This window comes from Ursus maritimus, unplaced genomic scaffold (assembly GCF_017311325.1).
Source record: "Ursus maritimus isolate PB19 unplaced genomic scaffold, ASM1731132v1 scaffold_18, whole genome shotgun sequence".
Classification (NCBI taxonomy): Eukaryota; Metazoa; Chordata; class Mammalia; order Carnivora; family Ursidae; genus Ursus; species Ursus maritimus.
In genome coordinates this window covers 36,672,123-36,685,466 of record NW_024424230.1, presented here as the reverse complement: position 1 = coordinate 36,685,466, position 13,344 = coordinate 36,672,123, and the positions used below count along the sequence as shown (strand labels likewise).

Below are 13,344 nucleotides of genomic sequence, written 5' to 3'. Positions count from 1 at the left end.
GTTCCACAGGAGCCTCTCAGATTTACAGACGACATGAAACTGGGAAGTCCCTTTGAAATGGCAGTGGCAAAATCAAAATTTTTAGAACGGTTACAAGCATGAGCTAAAAATTAATAGAAACTAACCAAATAAATATGAAGTCCCACCTTTAGCCTCCAAATGAGCATTTAAATAGAAAACAGAAAAGATCTGATCAGATGTAGGTACATATGATTTTTTAAAATGCGCTTTTTAATGAAAAGAGCCAGAAGAATGAGCCATTTATTTTTTTTTAATTGCATTAGTAAGTGTCCTTATCAAAGGTGGTAATGATTGCTTTCTATATATTCTATACAGGCGAGGCAATAACTGTAACATTTGGGTTAAGTTTACATATCTCATTTCGAGGAGATATGAGCCAGCCATAGAGCAGAAAGACTAGAATGGATAAAGGTCTCAAAGCCATCTCTGATGATAATGACAATAATTATAGCAACAGGCAGGTAGGGAAGCTCTTGTGCCTCCCTCTTTGGTAGACATTGTGCTTGAAATGGCTGTGGAATTGAACCTCTCCAATCTAAAGGGTCAAGAAGTTATGATCCCAGCTAAACTTTAAACTCCATGATGATAGAGCATTTGTACATAATCTTCAGAAGGTAATGAAGATGCTAGTCTTGATCATGATAGCTGTTTCCCAATGTGTGAGAAATAAATTATCAAGTGGCAGGAAGAAAAGATTATGTGTCTCTAGCAAGGAAATTAGATCAAATGGATTGAACTTATCAGGAGGCAAATTAAAGCTCAAATATAAAAAAGAAATTTCTATCACTTATTGTTGCTTAGAAATGGTATAAGAAACCTTTTAAGGAGTCCCACCTGCTATCAGTGCTCACTAGGTGTAAGCCTCAGACATTACCAGCTGGTAAAGCTGATATTGTTATCCCCATATACATGAAGAATTCAGATACCAAGTAAAAACTTGTCAAAGTTCACACAACTAGGAAATGAAAGATTAAGGCTTACTGACTTAAGCTCATTTATTTTTACTAAGTTATAGTCATCCCTATCATTGAAAATAATCATATATGGCCATTGTCTACATGTCCATCTCTTGAGAGCATGTCTAAGAGAATTCCTGCATTGGGTGAGGGTAGGCCCTACCTATCTCTTTGATCATTCAAGCACTCAGTGTCAATGAGCCTGTTTGTCAAGTAATACACTCTCATGAGAATGAATGTTTAATGAACTGCCTCATAAAACTATAAAGTAATAGGAATATTGATATCATTTTTAAATGAATCCAACGAGATCAGTTTGATTCAAGGGAATGCTAAATGCTCTCAGTGTAGGACACTTGCTAATTCATCCCGAGTTTCATTAGGAAAGCACTTATTTGGCCTCCTAATATAATTATTTCTAGGCCAGTTCATTTACTTTCTACCCTAACTATTCTATTTTGAAGCATTTATGTAGCACTTTTACTAGTAAAGTTCAACACATGTCAAAATATAGCTCTGTGCCTTTATATCTGCTATGAACCATAAACATGGGCTTAAAGAAAGCCAAATATTTGGAATCAGAGAAGAGCAGACATTTGTTGAAAATCTGCTATGTTCTAGACACAGTCTAGAGATCAGCTCATTCAGAAAAGGGTAGGGGGATCATCAGGAACTCTGGTGTGGATGTAGCAAGCAGCCCATCGGCGGGGCGTTGTGAGGACACCAGCCCGAGCCTGGCAGGGGTTCTGGGTAGAGAGTCATAGGAAATATTACTGTCTTGGTAGCATGGAAAGAACACACAGAGGGCCTAAGATTCTCAGCAGAACATTCAGACCTGGTGAGCTGTAGAAGCCATGCTGGATTCTTGAGTAGAAGTGTAGAATGAGGAAGGTAGGTCAAGCATATGGGGATTGTGTTCCTCTCTTTAGAGAGGAATGGGAAGGCACAGTATAAGAAAGAGTAGTGGTTGTTTTTAGAAAGGAGTCTTGTCTGAGGCTGACACGAAGGTTTGCAGGATACTCACCAGTAATACTAATGAATACACAGCACGAACTATGTGCCAGGCAGTGTTCTCTGTGCTTTGGTGCAGTCACGCATCTGCCTTATAATTCTGTGAAATAAGTAGTAGTATTATCGTCATCCCCAACTTCCAGATGAGAAAACTGAGGTTTCTAAAAGCAGTTGACCTGAGCACCTAGGTGGTTCAGTCGGCGAAGCATCTGCCTGTGCTCAGGTCATGATCACGGGATCCGGGAATCAAGCCGCCTCCCCCCCCCCACCCTGCGATCCGTGAGGAGTCTGCTTCTTCCACTCCTTCTGCCCCTCCCCCCTGCTCATGCTCTCTCCCTCCCTCTCTGTCTCTCTCTCAAATAAATAAATAATCTTATAAATTTAAAAAAAATAAAAATAAATAAAAGCAGTTGACCTAAGGTCCCACAGAAAAGATTCCCCACATTCAACGAGTTCTCACCTCACAGCCACATTCTGATGACCAATCACAGTGCATTTAAAACGGTTATTGGGTGATACTTCTACCGTCTTGCTGTTTCAAGTCACGGCTCGAGCAGACTGTTCTCAGAAGTGGCAGACATCAGAGGGCTGAGGCCGTGTGTCTCGGCCCACGAACGTGGTTGACAACCAACGTGTTGGCTACGTGTACTCTCTTCCCCTAGAACCTGAGGGATAGGAGGCAGACCTTTCCAAGTCTGAAAGTTATATTTGTATTCTAATAAAAATAAAAATAAAATTAAGTGAATGGGTTATAATACCTATTGTTTTCTTTATAAATCTTAGAAATCCCTTTCCACACACATGGCATACCATATGTGTCCGTTTCTCCCCCCACCAGGGGCTCAAGATCTGGATCGTATCCGACTCTCCACCTACAGAACAGCATGCAAGCTTAGGTTTGTGCAGAAGAAATGCAACTGTAAGTATGCCAGTTGTTTGGACTAATTACCCTCCTGAATCCTACAGTTTACATTTGTTACTTTGTTTATTAAAAATGGTTGTCTTATAAGTGTTGATAAAAATATGTTTACACAACAGTAAAAAGAGTATCACGATGCACAAATGGTAGAGAGACGATCGTAGGTAGTTCTGAAGGCTTCATTGCTCTTAACTGCTCACGAATTGAAATGGATGCGCCTCTGGGTGTGTACGAAATCCCGTCCTTGGGATGGTTTAAATCCGGATGGCTATTTTTCTTCTCTTCTGTTGCCTTGGTGTTGTCCATGCAGTGCCATCAGAATGGTTTCCACACACTTTATAAAACATCAAATATTATTAAGTCCTCTTTATATTGGTGTTTCCCTTACAAGTATAGAAAAATGTTCACAAGCACCTGGAAAGCACAGAAGTTTCTTTCTGAAGCAACAAAATGTGCCCTTTGTATCAGAGTATTAACTACATTTGCCTACAGCAGACCACAGCAGGAAAAGAGGCAGTAATAGTTGAAGAAACAAAGGGACTTGCTTCGACTTGTTCCCAAATTTTACAATGTCAGCAGCCACTAGGTCACTAATCACAGAGAGCCGTTTGCGTCGCCTGCCGCATCGCTGCTCCCATCGTATCTCCACATCCATTTTCTGGAAAGAAAAATTGCCTCATAATTCATGGGTTTGAACTTACTCTTTTCTTTTTGAAAACTGACTTCTGTAAAAATTAATAACTGTTCTCATTTTCTAATTAGTATTGGATGGATTAGAAAAATGAAAACCATAATGTTCTCCTGAGTATGTACGCACAGTTTTTGCATAAGTGGCATTAGGGCTTAGACCTGGGGAATGTGGAAACCAACCATTTCCACACCTCTACCCTCCCGGAGTCTCCAGCAGATGTTCCGTGGGGCCCTGGGCAGGCCAGCCCCCGCCCCAGGCTCCCCAGGTCATGACTATGGGGGTGGGCAGACAGTGTGTAGCTAGGCTTCTAGTTGCTCATTTATAGCTTATTCCTCAGCTTCGGGGGTTAGAAATGAAGCCGAAATTTGGGGCAGGAGGAGAAGGGGGTAAAAACTGGTTGGCCAGATATCAAAGACATGTTTGACCCCTTATGGGAAGCTAAACTCATCAAAAAAAAAAAAAAAAAAGGTGGGAGGCAATGAGAAGAATGCTGCAGATGTGGGAAGGAATCCACGGATGTCCTTGCAGCCCTGGGCACTGAGGAGTCTATAAAAGGTCTTTCGAGGGCTGCTATTAAAGGACAAGGAAGAGGTTCCCACTGAACAAAGACTTTTCACCCCACCCAACCCCACCACCCGTATTCAAACCAAAGGAAAAATCTCCACATATTCAGCAATGAAAAAGTGATAGGATCCTCGTACTTTCTTTTCTCATCACCACTCAGTGGCCCTCAGGTTGGAAGTGAGAGGAGAAGGAGCAGGGACAGGGGTTCTGACCCCATAGAGCTCTGCCAAGCAGGATTCCTCAGGTCCATTCAGGAGAGATAGGGAATTGCAAAAACGGGTCACAAAATGGTAGGGATGAACTAAAAAGTAAATAAACAATAAAGAAAAGGAAGGACGGCAGAGAGGGAAGAAAAGAAGAGGCAGTAATTTGGCAGCCACCCCTGCAGCCAACATTACAAAGGCCCTAACTAGCTCCAGCAACCCTGGGCACATCGCATTTCTCCTGCTCACAGGTAATGGCCCTTTCTCATTCTTGGGCATCTCCTTTTCCTCTTCCTGTTCTTTTCTGCTCTTCATCCTTATCTGACATCCAGAATCATGTCATAGTCACACTGACCTCCTTGGAAAGCAGTGAGGAAAACAGCGCTTGTCCATCCTTGGGGGAAACTAGAACTTTCATACTTGTCTACCTGTCTCTCAGTGCATCCAATCACTTAACCTTTTAATTTTGAAAGCTTATAATGCGCTCCTACTGTGTGTTCAGCACTGTGCTTAGGTGCCTGGAATAGAGCTATGTGAATAAGATGTGATCTCTGCCTTAAAGTTGCCCAAAGTCTAACTGGGTCAGACTAGATGGAATTTTAAACAGACTCTTATCACAGTATGGAAATGTAATGGTAGGAATATGGGCATGGTGTTGTGGGAGCACAAGGAGGTGGTGCCCTGTCCGGGCGTGAGGGAATTTCCTAGAGAAGAAGACATCTAGCCTGATTCTTAGAGAATTAGTGGACATGACACAGAGAAATGTTATGCCTAAAAAACTTCATTTATTTGATGAAGAAAATCGCTGCTCCGCCTTTTGGCTAAGATCAAGTGTAGGAGGAAAATATTACATTCTCTACAAACTATACAAAAGTAAGGCTTAAGGAAGAGAAACAAGCAGGTTTTGAATGCTCTGCTAAAATTAAGTCGATTTTTTAAAATTGTTTCTACCTTGAGCAGAAGCGTTAAATGCAGTACGATATGGGTTTACTGGGCTTTCCTTCCTGACAACAAATCTCACAGTTGTGATGTTAAGGAGTTTGCCAGATGCTAACACAGCTGAGTCTGTTTTATCTTAAAGGTAGAGCCTTCTTTTTCAGATAACCAGGACACTGGTATTTATGTGACATAATGTTAGTCAACGTTGAATGTACACCCCTGTATTTGAGGAAGGTCCTTTTTGTCTGCAATAAAACCGAATCCACCATAAATTATGGTAGGTTATAATGGAGTTTTACTCTACAATAAAAGAAATAAGAAAAAAAAATCCAGGTAGTGTATTTGTGAGTACATTGCTTTATTGGAAGTTCTTCCATAGCGTTTACTTCATAGCAATCGATGGACCTTAATGGAGAACGGGTTATTTTCAGGTCCAGACCTCATTTACAGGTAATATTGATTTTGTGTATTAACAAAAGTAAGCTTAAAAACTACATAGTAGAGGGGGAAAAAACATAAAAACTTGTCATCACCTAGGAAAAAAACATTGTCTAGATATTGCATGGAGTATATAGACTTTTAAGAGATTTGTTTTTTATCTAAATTCAGACATGAGAAGTGTTAGTTAATTCCCTGTATTTCTGTCCCACAGCCCTTGCCTGCTCTCTTTATGGTTTCCTATATAGAGCGCTGGTCCCTGTCACCAGCATTCATGTTCATTCCCTCTAATGCAATTCCTGATGGAGGCTGAGAGTAACTGCTTCTCAGGAACGAAAAAAGACCCCATAGAAGAGACCAGAAAACTGTGGCTTGCACATTAAATGCAGCTCAGCACCTACTTTTGTGTAGACTGTGAAATAGGAGTTTTTACAGATGAATATTTGTAATAATTTTAAAATAGGGAACACTACTTATAATCCCAGTTAAGCAAAATGTTATCCTTCCCCCGCCCCAATTCCAATCTTCTCATTGGTAAACAAGCATTGAAAAAAAATGCCCTCCATTATTATATTTTTAATTTCATCAGAAAAATGTTGTGTAAATTTGTTTTCTCTGTTATTATATATATGCCAGCATAATATCTACATAATATTACCATGTAATCTGGTAGTACCCCACTGTCCACACACAAAGAAGACATTTACCAACCTCTGTTGTAAAAGAAAAATTGTAAGAAACCATCTTTTCTTTTTTTCAAGCAAAAGATTCTTTACTCCTTTGATCTTTCACCATGGGATCTATTTTTCAAGTCAGCTTCTTCCCCTTACCATTTGTGTTTGTACCCTGTCATAACCTCCCTCCCCATGTCAGGACTAGCACATTCCCTAATGGAACAAAGGGATGGGTGCCCCTAAAAATCAGGGGACACCAGGTTGGAAATTTTATTTTCTAGGAGGAATAGGACAGAATGGGGAGAATACACACAATATTCCTAATTCTGCTTTCTAATCAACAGCGTTCCCTTTAGCTTCCAGGTTTCCTGAGAACTTCCCACAAAAATAAATACCCTATATGCCATCTGTAAGGATGTGTGCAATGGCAACATCTCAGCCTTTGTTTTAAACAAATAACTATTTTCTGCCAGAACATTATTTCCTCGGTCAGCACTGACATGGTTAATGACCCAGATACCCTGTAATGTCAGCAGATCTTTTTTCAGAAATTACTTTGGAGTCAATGGAATGCAGCCTTAAGTTCATGAACAATAAAAGGGAACAAGAGAAATAAATCAGAAATCCTGAATCCCTCATGTTTAATAAAGGGAACAAAAGTAAGGAGGCACCTTCCTTTAGTTCTGGTCACAGCCTGAATTTTCTTTCTGTCACTCATATCAACTAAAGTTTGGTTAAAATTTTGCTTAAAAGGAAAAGAGGAGGAAAGGTATATATTTAAGCTCTCAGAGTTTCTAAAATATCTTCCCTTTAATAAAAGAAATACAAGTATTACTCATCTAGTTATAAAGTCAGAACATGTGCTTTTGCCTTTAATAGCTCTAAACTTCTTTCAGGGTTTCTAGAACAACAACAACAAAAAAAAAAAAACACAGACACCTGTTTACCTAATGGCTTCTCTGTCACTGTGAAATTAACCCTAACCCATGTGAGTGCTAGATATGTGGTGGGTCCGAAATGAATATTCTTTTATGAGTGAATGAATAGGCTCCACTAGATGCATTTTTCACCAGCCAAGTGATTAGTCGTATGCTTTCAGGAGTAGTCTTTACATACGTTTTTTTTAAGATTTTATTCATTTATCTTAGAGAGAAAGAGAGTGAACACGAGCGGGGAGGAGGGGTAGAAAGATTTTATTTATTTATTTGAGAGAGAGAGACAGAGACAGATAGCAAGAGAGAGCACAAGTGGGGAGGAGGGGGAGAAGCAGGCTCTCCACTGAGCAGGGAGCCAGAGGCGGGACTTTATCCCGGGACCCCAGGATCAAGACCTGAGCAGAAGGCAGACACTTAACCAACTGAGCCACCCAGGTGCCCCTAGATATGCTTTTTTTGAAATAAATACTAATATCCCGTTCAATTTTATTCAAGTTGATGTACCAGCATATTCCTTCTCTCTGCCATATTTTTAAGTATGTGGATTTTAGGCTGCCTGTGTTCATTTTCTATCATTACATAACAAATTACCCCACACTTAGCAACTTAAAACAACACATATTTACTATCTTATAGTTTCTGTAGGTCAGAAATCAAACACAGCGTGACTGGATTCTCAGCCTAGAGTCTCCCAGGGTCTGTGGTTCTCATCTGGGGCTCACAGCTCTCTTCTGAGTGAACTGGCTATTGGCAGAATTCATTTCCTCATGGTTGAAGGGTTGAGGTCTCCATTTCTTGTTGGCAGTCAGCTGGGGACTACTCCCAGTTCCTACAAGCCACCTGCATTCCTTGCCACATGACCCCTTAGATGTTTGCTTCTCCTTCCATGCCAGGCAGAGTGGGTCTTTCTGACTTCCTCCTCATCTGTGATCAGCCAGAGAAAATTCTCCGCTTTTAAAAGACTTATGTAGGGGTGCCTGGGTGGCTTAGTTGGTTAAGCGTCTGCCTTTGGCGCAAGTCATGATCTTGGAGTTCCGGGATCGAGCCCTGCATGAAGCCCCATATATATCAGGCTCCCTGCTCAGTGGGGAGTCTGCTTCTCCCTCTGCCCTCACCCTGCTCATGCTCTCTCCCTCTCTTTCTCTCAAATAAATAAAATCTTTAAAAAATGAAAGTAAAAAAAAATAATAATAAAGGACTTATGTAATTAGGTCAGGCTTACCCAGAATATCTCCCTATCTTAAGGTCAACTGATTTGAGACCTTCATTACATCTGCAAAATACCTTCACAGCAGTACCCAAATTAGTGTTTGATTCAACAATGGAGAAGGTATGTCAACACTGAGGACCAGGAATCTTGGGGGGCGGGGGGGAGGTGTGAAGAGGAAGAGGGCATGTTAGGACTCCACCTACCAGATTGCCCAGCATCATGGACTTTTCTGTTTTCCAGATAATGACATATAGATCCTCGGGTGAAAAAAATAAAGTTTAAGGGGAAAACTCAGGTGACAGAAACAGATCCCCCAAAAAGAGATATGTCTGAAGGAGAGAGATAGGCCTCTTTCCTGTCAAGGAGTCAGAAGGAAGAGCAGGAATGTTCAGTTAGGGAAATAAGTGGCAGATGGCAAATCCTTGGAGCATAGTTATCTGTGCTCCAAGTGATTTTGATACATATTTTCACTCCTGATGTTGAATCATTCTATACACTTGTTTAGAGTAAAGAGAAAGGCATTGCACTAAAATCCAACATTCCTAAAAACTCCCTGGGGGGAAGTTGGTGGTGACTGAACATAAACTCATTTGAGACACTTTGTAACGCGGTAACGGGAAAACTGCTCCTCTCTGGGCACTCCGGACCTATGGCCACACCATTTCCCCTTCATCAGAGCGGACTTCTGGTAGAACAGAGCTATGCCTTTAAGATTCTGGTGCTTGTGATATGGGTTTAATTAAAGTTGCTTCTTCCCTTTAATTGTTTCTATTTTTAAGATCTTAAAGATTCAGAGCTTTGTTTTCTTGTTAGTATTTTTATTTTTAGAGAATGCTAGGAGCTTTGTCTTCTCAGTCTGTTGCCGCTGCACAACCCATTAACTAAACTAATGCCTGTGACCTTGTTTCTGGGTGTCTGAAGGGAACACCCATCAGCTTCCTTCCCTTCCTCCTGCTTCTGCATTCTACCAGGAAGCTGGGACAACTGAACAATTTTACGCTCACAGTTTAGGAAAGAAGCTCATCTTTAAATGCCCCAGCCCATTGGATAAGAGTGACGCATACAGAGGAATGCGTTTCAAGCTTCCCAGCACTATCCCGCAAGTAAGATTCAGTGGCCTTCCCTTAGTGGTCTGCCAAGCTGTGCTCCTGGGAACCTGTTGGATCAGCCCAGAGCCAGTGAGCTGAGCAAGGAGGGATACACCCAGGGGGTGCCGTCCTACAGCCTGGCTCCCAGGATCTTGGGGCTCTGGCAAACACTAAGAGGAAACCGAAGACAGTCAGGAGGACAGGGATGGGAGGGTGGCCGCTCCCACATAATCACACCTGTGACCCATGAAGACTAAATCAAGGAGACTGTTGACATTTTGTTGATGTTACCAGAAGCCACTCATTTATTTTTTCATTCAACAAATATGGACTGAGGTTTGCTGCAGGCCAAGCATTATTCTAGACCATGGGGGGAAAGGATGATAATATTCCTTAGTGTTCAAATTGAGGATGAGAATAACCTCAAGTTTAGAATCTAATGATATGTTCTATTTATTATAAAGCTTCTGATTTTGTGACTATCAAATAGGAGAAACACTCTACTTCACTATATCAGCTTATATCTAGCCTGTCAGTCCCCTGAGCAAACTGTCATTTCCTGAGGAAAAAAAAAAATTACCTTATAAGTATCGTCGTTAAAGAAATCAAGTATATCTGTAGCTATTGAAATAAATTATCTGGCTAGTTTTAATTATTCATGGCATGGGGCTAGGACGGAAGTCCTAGCTTCTGCTTTACCTGCTTTACCTCTTTTTTTTTTTTTAAAGATTTTATTTATTTATTCGACAGAGATAGAGACAGCCAGCGAGAGAGGGAACACAAGCAGGGGGAGTGGGAGAGGAAGAAGCAGGCTCATAGCGGAGGAGCCTGATGTGGGGCTCGATCCCGTAACGCCGGGATCACGCCCTGAGCGGAAGGCAGACGCTTAACCGCTGTGCCACCCAGGTGCCCCTACCTCCTTTTTTTTTATCAGGAATTGTAAAGTTCTGTTCATTCCAGGTGAGGAGAGCATAGCACAAGAGATGTTAAATGGCTTCTCCTGAATAAACACCAGATCAAATCATATAATTGAGAACTCAACTTCTAACTTCCAAATATGAGCCAAATGCCATGGTAAACGTAGAGCCTGTCCTGCGATGTCTGTTAAACATGTGAACCACTTAGCCTGCTACAAAGCTACTAATGCGTCAGCCCTGCGTAGCTGAGTTTCTCAAAAATAATAAACTTCAGTGTAAGATCAAGTATGACGCATTTTCATTTGCAATTTGACACTGCTGAATAGCACCGTGATATTATGTTGGGGAGAAGGGTAGGTTGAGGAAGACTTATTTTTTTTTTTTTTTAATTATTTATTTGACAGAGAAAGCCAGCGAGAGAGGGAACACAAGCAGGGGGAGTGGGAGAGAAAGAAGCAGGCTCATAGCGGAGGAGCCTGATGTGGGGCTCGATCTCAGAACGCTGGGATCACGCCCTGAGCCGAAGGCAGACGCTTAACCGCTGTGCCACCCAGGCGACCCGAGGAAGACTTATTTGACCACACAGAATCAGAATCTGTTTTGAACATGGTCATAATCCTCATTTTCTTCTCATTTATTGTTCTGAAAACGTTCAACCAGTGATACATGGGGACTTGATTAGAATCAGTGCTTGAGCCTGTGTGTCCCAGAAACCAGACTCCACAACAAGGCTTTTGTGGAAGCCGCTCCTTGCCGTTCCAGAATGGAAGTGGGACAAGGGAGGGAAGCCAACACAATGCAGGAACTTCTAAGGAACCTTCTGAAAGGCTCCAGGACTGTCCCCCTAGGGAACACAAGCAGGAAGTCCTAATCTAGCTGCTCTGTCCTGCATTGGTCAAGGGTGGCCTCCAAGCTTTAATCGCCCCCCCGCCCCGCACTTCTGGGCTGCACTTGGATGGGTGGTGGGCAGGTTCCAGGCATTAGTGCTGGGGCCTCGGAGGCCTGGAGTGAGAGCCGGAGGCCAAGTGCTGTCTGCCCGCAGCTGCACTGAGCCAGTCAAAGTCTACACCAGGACAGTCACTCCCGCAGGGGCTGGAGAAAGGGGTGGAGCCAAGATTTTGAAAAGGTACAAAAGAGGGGTTTGAAACATTGCCTCCTGTGTACCTTGGTTTTCTGTGTTAGACATTTCCTCATCGGTGTTTTCTACTGCCTTTTACAGTTTTGGTGTTTTGTTTTGTTTTTTTACAGAAGATACACTTATACCCTTAACCTCACCTGAGACACCTGCGGGTCATCTGCTGATTAGCCCTCTAGAGATCGCTTCACCCCAAACACTAACCTATCTCCCAAACAATTTTCCTACGTACTAGGAAACTGTGTCGTAACGATTTTCTGAATGGGTGAATGAATGCATTTTCAGTGTCTATCCCATGGTTTTTTTTTACTCTTATTGCAGAAAGACAGTTATACACAAATGGTACAGAGTTAGTGCAGAAAGAACTGACGCTTCCCTGCCGACTGCTGCTTACCTATTCTTCGGGGTGTCCCTGTGTACTTTGTCTGTCAGTGTTCATCGTGGCCAGGTTGACACACGATGCAGCGTCCCTGAGAGCAATGGCTGTAAGGGAAAATGGAAGCCAGGTCCTCAAGGTTGTCAGCCCTGTGGATGTTCTTTCTCTTGAAATGTCGCCTCTGGCATCTAGGATTCTGGCCATCTGCTCAAGTCACAGCATGTAAGGAATAATGAAAGTACTGTGGGAAGCCATGCCCCATGAGTCGCATTGAGCTTTCCTGAAACACTGAGGTAAAGGGAAACTTCTAGAGATTATATGTAGTGACTGGAAAACCATAAGCTCTCTACCCTGTTCCATTCACCAAGCATTGGTGAGCACCCAGTTTGAACAAGGCTATGCAAGTAGCTATGAGGAATACAAAGATGAACAAGACACAGGACATGTCTTCAAGTTAGTTATAATTTAGTGCTGTGGTTCTTAAAGCTTCTTTGGGAAAATCTGGTGAAAGTCACGGATCCTTTCCCTCCAAACACATGACCCTAACCATAAAATTTAGTTCATCATTTCTGAGATCCTCCTCTCCCCTGAAGTTCAGTCAAGGGCTTATCAAAAAAAAGTGGAAGGAACAATTTGACCCTTAGTAAATGTGAGAAATGCAGAGCATCATAAATGATCCGATCTATGCAGTTGTCTGGGAGCAACAAACAGGAGAGTGTAATTCCACATGAAGGTATCAGGGCTTCCTCGGGCATTCTGACTGTAATACCTTGAAAGATAGTCAACTGAAGAGTGTACCTGAAGAAGAGTATAATAAGGCAGTGCAAGAAAGCCAAATGCATATTCTGGAATTATAAGAAGCTCAATGTGGCTGGGGCATAAGATTCTTGGAAAAAGGTGCAGCTGAGTAGGAGGTGAGTTCAAGATTGGGAGACTCGGGGCGCCTGGGTGGCACAGCAGTTAAGCTCCTGCCTTCGGCTCAGGGCATGATCCCGGCATTATGGGATCGAGCCCCATATCAGGCTCCTCCACTATGAGCCTGTTTCTTCCTCTCCCACTCCCCCTGCTTGTGTTCCCTCTCTCGCTGGCTGTCTCTATCTCTGTCGAATAAATAAATAAAATCTTTTAAAAAAAAAAAAAAGATTGGGAGACTCGACCGGTACCTGGGTGGCTCAGTCAGTTAAGCTTCCGACTCTTGGTTTTGTCTCTGGTCATGATCTCATGGGTTGTGAATTCAAGCCCTGAGTCAAGCCCCACTTCCACCCCG

The 13,344-nt window shown here is 42.3% G+C and overlaps 1 protein-coding gene across 1 annotated transcript in view; it reads left to right on the top strand.

The window, feature by feature from the left end:
• The window catches only part of DTNA (dystrobrevin alpha), a 181,388-nt gene that overhangs the window by 68,575 nt on the left and 99,469 nt on the right, over positions 1–13,344 (top strand). The window contains exon 3 of the mRNA XM_040632377.1: positions 2,827–2,907. Within this exon, the coding sequence (XP_040488311.1) occupies positions 2,827–2,907 (81 nt within the window). The remainder of the gene's footprint in view (positions 1–2,826; positions 2,908–13,344) is intronic.